The sequence below is a fragment of the Lynx rufus genome, unplaced genomic scaffold (assembly GCF_022079265.1).
Source record: "Lynx rufus isolate CCGP_SWC_20201006 ecotype Redwood Valley unplaced genomic scaffold, mLynRuf1.p SCAF_14, whole genome shotgun sequence".
Classification (NCBI taxonomy): domain Eukaryota; kingdom Metazoa; phylum Chordata; class Mammalia; order Carnivora; family Felidae; genus Lynx; species Lynx rufus.
Genome location: NW_025814828.1, coordinates 15,046,366 through 15,062,203, shown reverse-complemented (window position 1 = coordinate 15,062,203; position 15,838 = coordinate 15,046,366). Strand labels below are relative to the sequence as shown.

At 40.2% G+C, this 15,838-nt stretch overlaps 1 protein-coding gene across 3 annotated transcripts in view; it reads left to right on the top strand.

Moving 5' to 3' along the window:
* The window catches only part of ADGRG2 (adhesion G protein-coupled receptor G2), a 67,663-nt gene that overhangs the window by 29,741 nt on the left and 22,084 nt on the right, over positions 1-15,838 (top strand). For all 3 annotated transcript variants that reach the window (XM_047075971.1, XM_047075972.1, XM_047075970.1), the window contains exons 6-13: positions 1,885-1,926; positions 4,345-4,398; positions 7,749-7,801; positions 8,644-8,699; positions 10,750-10,789; positions 11,302-11,339; positions 12,562-12,656; positions 13,189-13,255. In XM_047075971.1, the coding sequence (XP_046931927.1) occupies positions 1,885-1,926; positions 4,345-4,398; positions 7,749-7,801; positions 8,644-8,699; positions 10,750-10,789; positions 11,302-11,339; positions 12,562-12,656; positions 13,189-13,255 (445 nt within the window). The remainder of the gene's footprint in view (positions 1-1,884; positions 1,927-4,344; positions 4,399-7,748; positions 7,802-8,643; positions 8,700-10,749; positions 10,790-11,301; positions 11,340-12,561; positions 12,657-13,188; positions 13,256-15,838) is intronic.

The following is a 15,838-nucleotide window of genomic DNA, read 5'->3' as shown; positions in this document are numbered from 1 at the left end:
TTCTGGGTTGCTAAAGGTTATCTCCTTGCCCACTTCCTGTGCCTTCATTTGTTGAGTCACTACTCGTTTTACTTTGACATTGAACAGTAATTCTGGTGTTATCACATTCCTGAACTTCCAAACTGTTACGGCCATAGCACTCCATTTAAAATAACATTAAACATTATAATCGTAATGTATCTTAGCTCGTAACAAATGGAGAATATAGAAAAATGCAAAGAAAAAATAGAAATAATCTCTAATATTACTTTCTTAAGACTATTACTGGTATATTTCCATTCAGAATCATATATACATGTATCATATATATACACACACACACGTGTATATATCTATCTCTTTTACAAAATTGTCATAGTTTATATGGAATTTTATGTCTTGCCCTTTTGACTTCATATTGAATTCTAAGTATTTTCCACTGCCCCTTACTATTAATGACTTGATAATATTCCATTGCGTACCATATGTTGAACATTATTAAAGCTGTGTCTACTCTTTTAATAGAAATTGTTGCAATGAACATCCTTGTGTCAACATCTTACATTCATTCCTGATTTCTGTAGGATGCATTCCAAGGATTGGATTTAATGGGTTAGCATGATGAGTATTTTAAGGTCCTCGATCTGCGTGTTGCCCAATTACCTTCTTGAAAGGTTGTACCCAGCAACGTGCGTGCCGGCAGTGAATGAGAATGTCTGTGTCACTGTACCTTTGCTCAGAGTTGAGACTATGCCATATTTTATTAGACCTTTCAATTCCTTAGGTTCTATTTTACAGTCTTGATTGTTGGTGAGGTTGAACATTTTTCCCCAAAAGCACTTTTGTTACTAAAACCGGAAGTTCATTTCACAGATGTGTTTTGCTTGCTCTGGGAAGGAAAGTATCAGGGCAAACAAAATAAGATATTTAAAAGATTCTTATTGATAATGCAAAATACCGTCAGCCTCTATGATTACCACCAACCATTGCCCATGGGTCAGTCACAGTGAAACGGAAACTCATCAATGTAACACATAACACAAATGAGGTTTCTGCAACTGTTGGTGTAATGTCATCATTCTTAAGTGCTTCTCCAAGACCTGAGCTTTGTGTTTTCTTCAGAATTTGCCACTCACCCTAGGAGACAGACCTTCTTTGCAAATCTATGCCCCAACACACCTCTTCTAATTGGCCATCCTTACAGCAAGGATTTCTGACCTTGGTTTTCTCCATTATCTGAAAAATGAACCATGGACTGTGTCCCCAAAGTGCATTGGGAACACATTTCTAAGGTTTGCTTCTTCTGAGTGTGTTAATATTTGCCTGTGGTTTGAACAGTTCTGTCCTGGATCTGCTGTGAGCCTGCTGGACAACTGTAGTTGGATCGTTTCAACCTCTTTGAGAATAATTTTATCTTATCGCTATCATGGCAATAATATTTTATTAGCTCCTAAAGAAAATAGCAGGACACTCCCTTGATTGTAGAGCATACACTGTTTTAGATCTTGTGTTTCCATTCATTTTTTACTCTGAATCACCGGTTCTTTACAACCTGCCACTCGAAGTGACTTACTTAATTGTACCTATCTGAAGTGTAAGTCCACGTTGATTTGTCTAGCAGCAGCGCATGGAAAGTGCAGTAGAATTAGACAAGCAGTGGGGGGTGTAATGGGTGTGAAATAACTGGGTAAACATGGGAATCCAAATCCCAGCCCCACCCTGTTCCAAGGCTATATGATCTGTGTATGTGATTCCCATGTATTCTGCTGCTGGGATGACCAGTAGCGTCGTAAAGGTGTCAACAGTGTGATTTTCTTAGCACTTCACTAAAATGATACTCGTGGCAAATTGTTTTTTAAAAACAAGCAACAATTCTGCTCTAATATTTAAATTGCTTCTTTGCAGAAAAAACTAAAATCACTATAGTAAAAACCTTCAATGCATCAGGTATGACTTACTATCAATATCAAGACTTTCTTTTTTGTAACTAAAGTAAAATTAAACACATGGCTGGTATTTATGTTTTCTTTCTCTTTTTTTCCTATCTTTTAAAAATGCAATCTGTTCTTAATGAATAGATGTTTACCTATTTATGCTCTGGGTACCTGAAGTCGTGCTAAGCGTTTGGGGCTATGTAATCACGATCAGATACAATGCCCACCCTTAGGAATCTGCTCGCTTGGGGAGAGACAAGGCAAACAAACAGATAACTAACCTGAACACGTATGCAGATAAAGGCAAAAGACTACACAAGTGTCTCTGACATGGTTAAGAAGCGTGGGAGATAAAAGGGCTGGTGTTTGTGGTCCTCAACAGGATAGAATTTATGAGGGAAAGATTCTTAGAGGACTGAACCTCATTCTCTTTTGAAATCAAAAAAGGGATATACTTTTAAGTACCGATTGCAAGGGTAGGGATACCTGATCTGCTTAACAAAGTCTTCTGGTTGATTTAAAACGGGGGTTGGCAAACTACGGCCTACGGGGCAACTATGGCCCACCATCTAGTTTTGTAAATAAAGTTTTATTGGAACACTGCCATGCCCATTTGTTGACATGTTATCTGTGGTGAATTTCCAATACAGTGAACAGGAGAGTTGAGTAGTTGTGACAGAGACTGTATGGCCCACCAAGCCTAAAATACTTACTATTTGACCCTTTACAAAGTTGTCTCGTTCATGACTTAAAGGATGAACAGTGGCTGTGTACTTTGGGGGAAATTACAGATAACAGCCCTAGCAATGGGAAAGAAAATTCTCAAGATTAATGAGCAGCCCAAGACACACGCCCCTGGAAACGAAGCTGCCATTAAAATTTAGAGAAAGATGAGAGGTGATAGAATGTAACGTTTAGTGGGGACTAGACCCATAGTTCTGGAGGACACTGAAAGCATTACTAGCCACCATCTCAACCAGGTATACTTAAGTCGAAATCTTTATCTTTTGGTGTGGGTAACGTAGCTGTGAAACAGTATAGAATTCTACACGTCAGATAACTTTTGGCACCTAAATTCAGTTTGCCCCCAGAATCACAACTCTTAGTTGAAGGGTGATGCCTATGCACCAACTAAATCACCCTGGCAGAAACCATTTCCCATGCACTAAACACAAGTTGTAATTTTAGTCTGTGTCCAGAGTTGTTCTCTTCAGAAACAATTAAGCACCCAAAAAGCACAATGGAGATAAAATAGCAATCAGACATTGCATACGTAATTCTGACCAAACCAGACCTAACAAGGACAGCAAAATACTCCGTAACAACCTTTCCCTCTTGGCACTTTGCTGAATACATGACGAGCATTTGCCCCTCACATTTGCTGTGGTTTTCTTATACTTCGCCAAAAGGATGAAATTAATGAAGGCAAGATTTTTAGGGGAGTAAACCTGGAGCTCTTTTCAAATCAAAGAAGATGTACGTCTCCTTTCACCAAAGAAGAAAGTGCTTTTTAGGTGAATATGTATGGAATGTTTTGTTCTCACATGGCTTATTTCATCTCCCATTCATCTCTGCCTCTTTCGTATGCCTGTATAGTTTGTTGTCCTGGCTGTGTCTCCATTTTGCCTTCACTATGACTTTTTTCTTTTTAATGTTTATTTATTTTTGAGACAGAGACAGAGCATGAGCGGGGGAGGGGCAGAGAGCGAGGGAGGCACAGAATCCGAAGCGGGCTCCAGGCTCTGAGCTGTCAGCACAGAGCCCCACGCGGGGCTCGAAACCACGAACCGTGAGATGATGACCTGAGCCGAAGTCGGACGCTTGACCGACTGAGCCATCCAGGCGCCCCCCATAACTGTTTATTTTCTGGCCAGTATCGCTTCCTAGATTGTATGCTCATTGAGGGCAGGGTCTGTATCTGCATCATTCCAAAGCCTGTCGAATACGGTAGTTGTTCAGCAAATAGTTTTTGAGTTTTGTCGTTTTTGCCTAGGTGCAATAACATCATGACATTGGTGTTATTTCTTACATACATTTGCACAAGGAAATATTAGAGTGTTCATGGACTCCCCTGCCCAGGAAAGGAAGGAGGATCTCTGAGTAAGGGCTGTTCCATTTAAAGTCTCTATACTGGGTTTGCATTCACACTGTTCTTTTTATATTGGACAGGGGAGGGATTAATTTGGAATGGGACAAAAATATTTTTAGGGAGGAGTAGGGGATCAGACAGTGAGTGACATACTGAACGATAGTAAAGAAGGAAGTTCTGGAGCTGGCCAACTAAGAAACGAAAGCTCATTTCTTTAGCCTTTGTGGAATTCATCCAGCCAGTTGTAGCCAACTTAGCATATTTTTGCTCCACGTTTGATATGTACATTTGTGAGTTCTCTTGATGACATGTTTAACCGGTTGGGTCGTGTTTTCTTTGCAGGAGTCAAACCCCAGGGAAATGTCTGCAATTTGTCATCTATTTGCAGTGACTCAGGTTAGTGCTTATGTACATTACACGCTACCAGGTGAATGCGCCCCGTGGGGAGCAAAGGTTTGTTTTTCTCCTGTTGAGTATGTGATGTGTATCTCTCTGATCTGTCTCTTTTTGTACCGCCCGGCTACTAAGAAGTCCCAAATGAAGACAAAAGCAAATTTGACATCTGCCTGAAATTATCTTCCCATTGCTTAGTGAGATGATAGATTAACTTCCTTAATATGAGAACACGATGTGCTCGCTTCGGCAGCACATATACTTAATATGAGAACACGAAGGTCCACACCAACTATTTTTCATCATAGCTTTAAATCCATAACTAATGCCCTTAAGGTTGACTTATGAATATATTAAGTAGTGAACTTAATTATTGAAAGCAACTTCTGGTATATAAATCCCTCAAGCTTTTCCACAGAACCTTAAATATGAAAGCTTAGAAACAGGGTGTCATCTTTTGCCGAAAATAAAATAAACTGCTCTAAGCATGTTGAAAACCTCACGTCCACCTAGTTTAACTGGATGCTAATTCCAGTAGTGTCCATAGTGTATTTTGCCATCTTTAGCCCACACTGTCCACTATTTCTTAAAATTAAGATGGAAATCTCTTGAGAACACGCTATTTTTGAAATGGGAATATTTCCCCTTCTGCCATGGGCCAGAAGGAATGAAACAACCATTTTTCTCACGTCGGTTTGGCTCTCTGGGTTCCCTTCCTTGTTAAAACCAATGAAAGCAGATGTAACAAACATAAACACGTGGTGTGGCAGGTCAGAACTGGATCGTGAGAAGAGAGAAGAGGAAGGTAACGGAGTATGTTGTAATATTAAAGTCTTCAAAAACCATTCTTGTGGGAATGTTTTCCTTTCAGTCTGTTCTTTTTGTTCTGTTTAATAATGTGTTTGAAAAACATAGGAAACAATTTCAGGAAAAATGAGTTAAGGTTGGAATGGTGCTGGAAAACAAGAAAACTTTGTATTCAAAGAATGGTCCACAAACATTTTCTATTTGTGTGCATGTGAGATTTCCTCGTATGAGCTTTCTGCTGATAGTGTGTACCAGGTAGAATACAGTAGGAAAATATTATCTGGCTTTGATTAAGGGGAAAAAACTTGTTAGGTTCATTTCACTTTCATATATTGTGTATCTCTCTCTGTCTCTCTCTCTCTCTGTCTCTCTCTCTCTCCCTCCTTCCCTGCATCTTCGCTTACCCTACTCTACTGAATCCTCCATAATTTCATTATTTTTATGCTTCATCTGTGTTTTGGACTGGTGACTAATGTCTAGTTTAGTGTTGTGTCTACATAATGTTTGATAACTTTGAAAATTGAACGTTTAGTCAAAAAAAAACTGGTCATCTTGAATAACAGATGCCAGGAAGCTGGTTGGAGTAATGTTTTCCCCAGTTAGGCAACTGAATTGACCATTTGTTTTAGTGTCTGGTGAAAACAGCCTCATCAGGGAACCAACTTTTTTGGCACCAGAAATTCCATGATATCCTGCCAGAAACTAGAAACCTTCACTTCTTGCAGGTTCCAGTCTGAGTTCCTTAATGGAAATGGAGGCTGTTGAAAAAACTGGGAGCCGACCAGGCAGAGTTAGGCTGAGGGTCAAAAGGTGGTGGCTTCCTGGTTTTTCTGCTACCGCTGTGCTCCCAGCACATTTGTGAAACTCAGCACGCATTCCACCAGACCGGAGGATGGACTTGGAGAACGGACGGGTGAGGGAGAGAAATTGTGGCTGTCCGCAGGTGCGCACACACATGCACACGCTCAATAAATTTTAAGAGCTAAGAATTTTTTCAAAAATGGATGAGTAATTCTGTGTATATGTCAAGTATCTTTACTTTTAATAATTATGCACTGCATCAAGTGAGATTTCGATATCAGTATGCAGAAGTTGAGGTTCTCGGTAGAAAAGTGGCCAGAATGGATGAATCTGGTTAATCACTGGACTAGTGGCTTTGTCATTCTTTTTTTTTTTTTTTTTAACATTTTAATTTATTTTTGAGAGGTACAGAAGGACAGAGCATGAGCAGAGGAGGGGCAGAGAGAGAGGGAGACACAGAATCTGAAGCAGGCTCCAGGCTCTGAGCTGTCAGCACAGAGCCCGATGTGAGGCTCGATCCCACAAACTATGAGATCATGACCTGAGCCGAAGTCGGATGCTTAACCGACCGAGCCACCCAGGCGCCCCTTTTGTCAGCTGTTTTAAGTGAAAGTGGACCAACCTGGTTATGAGAATCAGTTGTACTTTGGGTTGTTACAAAAGATGAGCTGAGAAAGCATTCGACCTTCTAGTTCCGGAGGCGACAAACTACTGCTCGTAGTCTAAATAAAGCCTGCCGCCTGTTTTAGTAAATAAAGTTTTATTGGAATGTAGCAATGTCATTCACATACATAGGGTCTGGCTGCTTTCATGCCTAGTTGAGTAGTTCTGACAGAACATATGGCCCACAAAACCTCAGATATCTGATCTTTCACGAAAAAGGTAGCTGACACCTGCTTTAGTTTTTATGGCCTCTTTGCCCTTCTGCTTACGAGGCCAGTTTTCTGTCTCTGTAGATTATGAAGTGCACGCAATATGCTTCTGTTAAGGAGTCTCTATTTTCTTTTTTTTTTCCGATAGAATCTGAGCTCCTCCGAGTATACCCTGTAGGAAACAGGTCGACTTAAAATGGGTTCTGTATCTCCCAAAGTGAGCATTTTAAGAGTAGAGTTTTCTGGTGTTTCTAGAATGAAAGCCACAATGAGTTATTCCACTAAAGAAAGGATTCTCCCTGCACACTTTTCAGATTTCATTATTCCACTAAAGAAAGGATTCTCCCTGCACACTTTTCAGATTTCAAGAGCAAAATCTCAACTTTGTTCCTAGGAGAGAGATTGCGTTTGGTACTATATTTTAAAGGGAAAAAAAAAAAAAAACCCAAAATGGCAAGGAATGAATAGACTTTCACAAGATTGCTTAATTGCTGAAAAACACTTTTCCCCTCCCTCCTTCATTGGGCAATGAAAACAGCCCGAAAAGATTTTTAATGTTAGAGCCACAGTTCCCCCAGTTAGTATCTTTATGGGAAACAAAGCTCTGATGAGAAGCGTGTAGGATTAGAATTTCTTGACAAGGAGACAAGTTTTTTCTCTTTCTGCATTCCCACATAAAATTTATAGTTCACATTTTCTGAAAATTGAGTCATTGACTAACCTTCTGCTAGAAAAGACAGTAACCGTGAGTACCTACAAAGAATTTGATGAAACCGTTTATAAAGTAATTTGATAATCCTTTTCCTGTGTTGTAGTAATCCTTAAGCCCTAAGGATGGAAGTCTCAAATTTTGTTTTGAAAATTTATTTTTAGCATTTTTTAGAGGTGAGATAATGTTTCAATATGAAGAAAGCAGTGTTACTCAGGTACGTTTTAAAGATTTTTTTTATTGCTAACTTAAAAAGCAAGTGCTTGTGCATTTAAAGATTTGTTTAAGGTACAGTTTATTTATGGTATTTGGCATATTTATTTTTATGACCAAAATTAAATAAAATATGTGTTGTTGAATCACTAGCTTTGTCAAGAGGGTTTGACTTCATAATAATCATGGTATTTTTTTTAATAATCGTATTTTGGTTTTCACTAGACTTGCTGAATGTTGATATGATGGAATTCTATTGCCTTTTAAATTTTAAAATTATATTAGAAACTTCTAGCAATAAGAAATGGATTGGGTCTAAGAACAGTCTTCTGATTCTGATCCCGTTCCACCCCATGGGGGATTTGGATGCATATACTTCCCATAACCTAGATTGGTTCAGAGGAGCCCAGCTAAATGTAGATTGTTCATTCAGTGAATATTTCCTGAGCACCTACTATGTGCCAGGCAATGGGCTACGTGCTACAAATGGGGTGATGGCTGCTACTAAGTTTCCCTTTTCACATTGGGATCTTTCACTTAACTCCGGGACCTTTCCTGTGGAGAGCTTTACTAGTGTTCTTTTGGGGGAACCCTTGGAATGACGAAATTAATTAGCACATTAGACTTGCTGATTCAGAATATTTTTAAAGGAGATACAGAAACAAAAACTAGCTCAGTCAATATGGATTTGATCGTTCGCTAGGTAATACTCCAAGCAGTTAGCATTCAGTCTTTGGGGTGTAGTTCTTTGGGTGGCCAACGAAACTGGAGAACAACTTCTTGTTAGAGAGTGTAAAAAAACACAACGGTATTTGTTATATTCTTAATGATTTTGTGCTTCTACAGAATCAAAATCTGGCTAATGGCACCTTATCTGGAGTCCTGTCTCTAAGTGAACTCAAGTGAGTAATCTGCTGCTTGATTGAAAAGTTAAGACATCAACGATGGAAAGATACTTGTTGAGCTACCTTTACTTTTGGAAACCGAGAATAGGAAATAGACCCGAAGGTTATAAAGAATTGGTTCTTGAGTTCTTAGCAAATTAGCATTGGTAGTCACTGGCCATCACCTAATATCCTTATGAGGCTGTTCTCTTTGATGATCTGAAAGTATGTAAGAGCTCCATTTGAATTGGTATTTGAGTTTTAATACGATTTGGTAGCCAGAAAGGTTGAAAGAGTTCAAGGTAGGATGGCAGGTATACCGTTTGTTCATGCTTTCGGGAAACATCAGTCATTCAAAAGTCAGAGAGAGCTCTTTGTTAGGTAGATAGCAGCTTATAAGGACAAGCACAGACAATGAGAAATACATTACACATGGAAGCTCCCCGTTAGGCAAAAGGTCAAAATGTCAGGCCCAGAGACAGTCTTACCTGACTGTCACTGGGAGGGGAAACGTCATGTGTTCACCCTCGTGCAGGGAAACAGCATTAGAGACAAAATTCGTCTTCTCTCAACCTTGCTGCTACCTCTCAAATGAGGTTTTCATAAACTTTTGAAACAAACCCAAAGCTCTGGGGACCATTTGGGACGACCCTGAAGGAAAAAACCTCCCCGAGGTCAAAACAAAAGGAAACAAAGGTCCTCTTAAGGGTCTTCCTTTCAGTTAGCATTTTGACCTGGCTGCTTTTGATGATTCAGCGATGCCTAGGTGGAGAGGAGGCCCAGAGCCTACCTGGTGGATATCAAACGTCTCTAGGGCTCTGCTGAGTTTATAGTGGCAAACAGTTAAAGTGGGATGGGCAGAGGTGATATTCCTGTCCTTTATGCCTATTTTTTTTTTTTTACCTCCTGAGAAAAATCTAACTTTCCTAGCTATTCAAAGTATAGTATATATGTGAAATAAAAAGCAGAAGATATCAATGCCCTTGAAGTATCTTAAACTTGAGATGAGAAACAATAGTGATAAGACACATTTTTTTCAACTCACAGATTCATAAATAGAACACAGCTTTGCATACTTGTAATACAGCTTAATTACTAGACTTGAAATACCGAGTTCATTTGAAGCCATGAAGCATTTGTTGAGCACCTACTATGTGTTTGGCCTTGGGGATAAACCCAACTCTGATGATGGAAAACTGGTTCTAGAACAGTGGTTCTCTACCTTGGCTGCATATTAAAATCACCTGGGGAGCTTTCAAAAAATTCTGATGCCCAGGCACACCCTATAACAATTAAATCTGTATTTGGGGGCTGAGACGCAGACACTGGTATTTTTGAATGCTCCCTTGGTGGTTCCAGCATGAGGCCAATTTTTAGAACCAGAAATCTGGAGTCTGGTAGAATAGACCTAGGATGCAAACAAGTAACGGTACGGTACAATCACTACAATGAACGTGACCTGTCCAGGGTACCAAAGGATGTCCTAAGTATCTAAGTTGTCCCAACTTCCCGTGAAGCTCTCCCACACTGAAGAAATAAAAGTGTTGTTGAGTGGGACGGCAGGAGAGGAAAGAGGGAAATTCTGGAGAGGAGGGGAAGGGGATGCTGGAGGGTGCTAGAGGGCAGGTGGGGGCAGGTGGAGAGGGAACAAGGGAGAAATGAGGGAAGAAATGAGAGGTGCAAATGAGAGGTGCGGTTGCAGGGGCCCATGGTGAGTGGTGGACCCCTTTCAGAAATTTGCCCTCGGGCCAGTTCTTTCTCCGGCCCTCTGCCAGAAGAAGCTGCCTGGGGGTTGCAGCAGCCTAATGAGTAACAAGATTGTTCAACTGTAATTTATATCTTGCTGTTGGCTAGACCTTCTACGGCTTCTGTCTGGTCAGTTTCCCTTGTCATAGAAATAATTTATTTTTCTCACATAGGAATCTCATTATACCCAGTGTTACTTCAAAGTGAACACTGCAGGCAATAAATACCATAGGCTTAATTTAATTGCTAAAAATCTAACTTGTTTTGAATTTCACATCACCAGTGATCTCCTTCATGTCATTTTCTCTCGTTTTATTCACAGGCGATCAGAGCTAAACAAAACCCTGCAAACCTTAAGTGAGGTAATCACAGTACATCCTATACCTTGTTTGTAATTACTGTTCTATTTGGGGGAAAGCATGGATCTCTGCGTTCCTGAGGAAAAATGTATTCAAACTTCCCCAAATCTGTCATGTGAAAAACACTAAGTAGACTAGTTCTGTTACTCCGGAAATCAGAACTGGGCACAATGGATAGTTGTTACAAGGGGGTAGATTTTCCTTCATGTAAAACCAAAAGTTTCTTAAAATGAGGGCTCCAGAATGAGCTCCCTTGTGTGGTAGTGAGTTCCCTGGACAGTAGAAGTATGCAAGTAGAGCCTTTATGCCCTGAATAGCTTTGATGATGCGTCAGGAATCTGATAGGAATGTGAACTGGATGATCCTTGGGGGTTATTGTGGTTCTAAGATTCTGTGATGCTGTGATTAGTCCTGGGTTGTTTTGTCTGACATTCTCAACTGTCAAAGTAATATATGTGTGTGTGTGTGTGTGTGTGTGTGTGTGTGTGTGTGTGTATGTTGTTTGTTTGTTTCAGACTTATTTTATAGTGTGTGCTACAGCAGAGGCCCAAAGGTGAGTCATTTTTAATATTTTTATACATATTGTTTCTCTACTCATGAGAAATAAAGTATTGAGGAGTCTTAGGTTGCAAATTTACATGTGTTCCTCTAAAATAAATACATATTAATGACATTTTGGATATATGTTTTTATTCTTTGAAACACTGTTCTGTCACATCCATCTTCTCATTTCATTATGAATCACAGAGGGATGAGTGGTATTGGGCCATTGCCTCCGGTTCTGTGACGCTGAGCATCATCAGTGTCCTTAGCCCCAAGGGCCACCACTGCAACCAAGAAATGGCTCCCAGTGGTCCAGTCTAGTGATAGGCCAGACAGAGAAGAAGGAACATAATATGGTGCTTGGGAGAAAAAGGAGAGAGGGAAGGAAAAGATGGGAAAGGAAGAGAAAAGAAATTAAAAGGTGTGTGCGAGGATGAATATGAGATTGCCTGACAATTATTTGATGTGGCACAGGTGATCATTTTAAATTGTGTCCATTGGCTGTGTTGGCTGCATAAGCGAATGGCTCGTGTAGGTCAGTAATCTCGCCACCTGAATCCCGAGCATTCTGTGAGAGTAAAAGTCCTAGAAAATGACAGTTTCTGCTCATCACGGTATTCACTGGTACAAATACTGGCAATTCTTCCATGAAATTCTGGATTGAATCCCTATCCGCTATATATACTTAGTTCGTGTCACTCACCACTTTTTTATTATTTGCAACATTAACATTTTTTCACGTAAACCAAGACTGAAGTAAAAAAAAAAAAAAGCGATAATGTCTTAAGTTGCGGGTTATCTGATCATCTAGATTGAATTGCCAGAGATTTTTGGATTTAAGAGACCTTGATGTTCGTCTGGGCTGGTATGTGAAAGGGCTCCCATGATAGAAATTCAAATGTCTACAGATACTAGGCAAGTAGCCAGCTGGGGTTAAGGCTAGATGTTAAGATGCTTGTCTTTGCCAGTTCATGGTTACGACGGGCAGAATGAATCAGCAGCTGTGTGCGGTCAGAGGGTCTGTGGTTTGCAACCTCTGTGAATGGAAACCTGTATAAATGGCTCATGGTAGAAGGCCATGGGTCTTCACAAGCTTATTGGGCTGACGTTGCAAGTTAGCAGCATCAGTGCCTCCTTTTCTCACTCCCAAGTTTGAAAAAACATTTACAAATACGTAGGTCGGTTTCCAGTTTAGTAACATTCTGGTTATATAAATATATTTCTCTTTACAGCACATTAAATTGTACATTCACAATAAAAATGAATAAAACAATGAACATATGTGCTGTAATGGTCGCTTTGAAAAGAGTAAAGATTCGACCGATGGGTAAGTTCTCTCTCTCTGTCTTTATTGCCGTGTTTGTTTTCATATGACTCTGATGTGTTCTGTGTAAAACTGAAAATGTAATCGATAAACTTAAACATGAGTCTTGGGCAGTATTTAGAGAGCTCTAAAAGGTGGGTTTTCTTGCTTTCTCAATAGAGTTTCAGTATACCTTATTTGAAAACATGGTAGAACAAACCCTACTGAGTGAAGGGGACTGACTTCTCTTGGGAGCGTTTGGTCGATTGCTGCCGAGATGGATTTACTTCTGAATTCTTAGAAGTTGCTGAAGAGCAACTGATAATTGCAGATGTATAACCACCCCCGAATTATTCACTCAATAAATATTTCGAGCACCGAGTATGAATGCATAATTGTCGATATAATGGTATCTCGTTTATTTTATCATGTTTCAGACAAATGCTCTTTAAAATGTAGTCGGTGTAGGAATCCTAATCCTTGATGGATCTGAGCTTCTGTCTTGTCTTATCCTTGACCGTGTATTTTCTTCTTTCTTTTCTGTTGCCTCCTCCAGAACAGTGCTGCTGTTCTGTCAGGATACCCTGCCCTTCCTCCCCGGAAGAGTTAGAAAAGCTGCAATGGTATGTAGCAAATATGCTGACCCTTTTCCTAAAAGTGATAATAATCATCATAATAATAACAACAACAACACTATTTAATCACCATGCTGGCCAAGGAATTTTGGAATATCGATAGTGAAGAAGGGCTTTCAGTTTTAGGCAAAATGCATTATTCTCTTGTATCAAGTTTCCGTTTGGACCATTACCTTGAAACAATGGTTTGCAATCTTGGTTGCAAGTTAAAATCACCTAGGGAGTATTACAAATATTCTGACATACCCCCCCCCCACGCAAATCTCACCAACTGAATGTCCTCATATTTTTAAATTTCTCTGGTGTGGTAGTTGAGAAAGGGTATCTCACTGTTATTTTTAATTGGCGCTTCTCTTATGAGGACCGTTTGAACGTTTTTCATGTATTTGGGGGTCATTTTTGTATCTTTCTTGTTAATTGTGTGTTTATGTCTTTTCCCACTTTTTCTAGTGGATATTTGATCACCTTTTGAGAGTCCTTTGTAAACTAGGGACATCAATACCCTTTGTGGTACATGCTGCAAATATTTACTTCTAGTTTGTCAGTTATCTTTCGACTTTATGTTTTTGTCACGTCAGTTAAATTTTTTAAAAATGTAGCTAAATTTACTAGTCTTTTCTTTTATTGCCTGTGGATTTGGAGTCTTAGTTAGAAAGCCTTTCTCTATGCCCAGGTTATGGGCGAATTCACCCTTGAAGTTTTCTACTATTTATATGGTTTCATTTTTTTTTTTTTTTTACATTAAATCCACTTGGAGTATATTCTTGTGTGTGGTGTGAAGTACGGGTCTAATTTAATCTTTTCCAAACTGTTTAGCCAGTGATCCTGTGCCATTTATTAAAAAGTCTTTTTCTCAGTGACTTGAGATGCCATCTGTGTCACATGCTAAATGTTCATAGCTATTCGGTCCCAATTCCAGACATTAGATGTTAACATTGGGGGAAGCCGGGTTAGGGGGATACACAACTGTGTTATCTTTGCAATTTTTCCGTACGCCTAAAATTAATTCCATTAAAATTTTTTTTGAAAATCTTTTATTTCCAGTCTCCTACCCTCAGCGATTCGGATTTAATTGGTCTGGGACACAGCCTAGGCATTAAGGTTTTTAAAAGCCCTCTTGGTCATTCTAATGTGCAGCCAATGTTGAGAACCACTGCCCTAAATTCACCACATCAGTGGAGGGAAACTGAGAGTCAGACGCTCCAAAGTAGCAGGTGACCCCAAAGTTATGGACGACGTGATCACAGGTGTATAAAAATATACGTAGGAAAAGCTAGGGAGTGAATGAATGAAAATACTCACAGGGGTTCCCAGTGATTGGCCTCCCTACTGTCAGTACAGGCAGTATTTTGTTTACTTTTCCTTTTTTTCTTTGCAGCATTTTCCATACTTTATTACAATCAGGTAAAATTTGTATTTGAACAAAAGGACATACGTTTCTCAACGTAAAACTTCTTAAATGGGGACGGAACGCTAACTGTAGCTTTCTGCCCTGTGTGAGCCATATTCCTGGGATATATTAAACATTGGACCTCAAGGAATAGCTGAAGGACTTCAGAATTCATAGCATTTTCCGCAGTAAAAAGTAAACAGTATTTAAGTTTTAGGCTTAACATGCCCCATTAAGCTGGAGGGTTGAGGCCCATTTGGGAGATGGAATTTCTAGAAGTATTAGATCAGATGAAGATACCATAGCTCTTTTGAGGCAGCCCCACAGACCTCTGATGGCTGCTATTCAAAGAGCTGTTAGGAAAAAGAAGCAGGACACAGAAAAGCGAGCAGAGGATGAACTCAGTGTCTGGCTAGGGCTCTGTCATCAACGAGCTGTGTGTCCGGCTGTTGCTTCTTTATAAACAGAAATAAGTCTCGGGTTCCTCCTTTGTAAAATGAGGAAGTAAGTCCTATCAGCCCTTCCCAAAGGTTACTGTGCATACGGTCCCAGAGGGCCTTGTTAAGATTTCCATCCACCAGGTCTGGGAGAGGCCTGAGATTCTGTATTTCTGGTGCTGTTCCCAGGTGAAGCCAGTGCTGCCGGTTCATGATGTCATTGGTCTGGGGTGTAGCCCAGGCTTCTGTATTTCTCAGAATTTCCGCGTGGGGTGACTCTAACGTGTGGCCAAACGTGAGAACCACTAGGCTAGAATTAGGTGACGGCTCAGGGTCTTTCCGATGCATTGGTTCTTAAGGTTGGCTGCGTATTGCAAACACCTTGGGCCCTTTAAATCCTACTGATGTGTCAAAGTGGTCTTCTTGGGTGCCGGAAATACTCTGTTTTGATCTGGGCGGTGATGATACGGGTGTATACGTATATCAAAATTCTTCAAGTTCTAAATGTAAGATTAGTACACTCTACTGTACGTGGGCTACACCTCAGTGAAGAAGCATATTAAAACAAATATGGATACCAGTACCCACCCCAGAGATTCCAGTGCAGTTGGTCTGGGGCAGGAGCCCCAGCACTGGTGCTGAAGTGCTCTGACGATTCTAATATATAGTTGGCTTTGCCCACCACTGTCCTGCCACTCCCCGTGCGCCTCTGCCAACGGACAGAGGGCTCCGAATAGCAGGAGA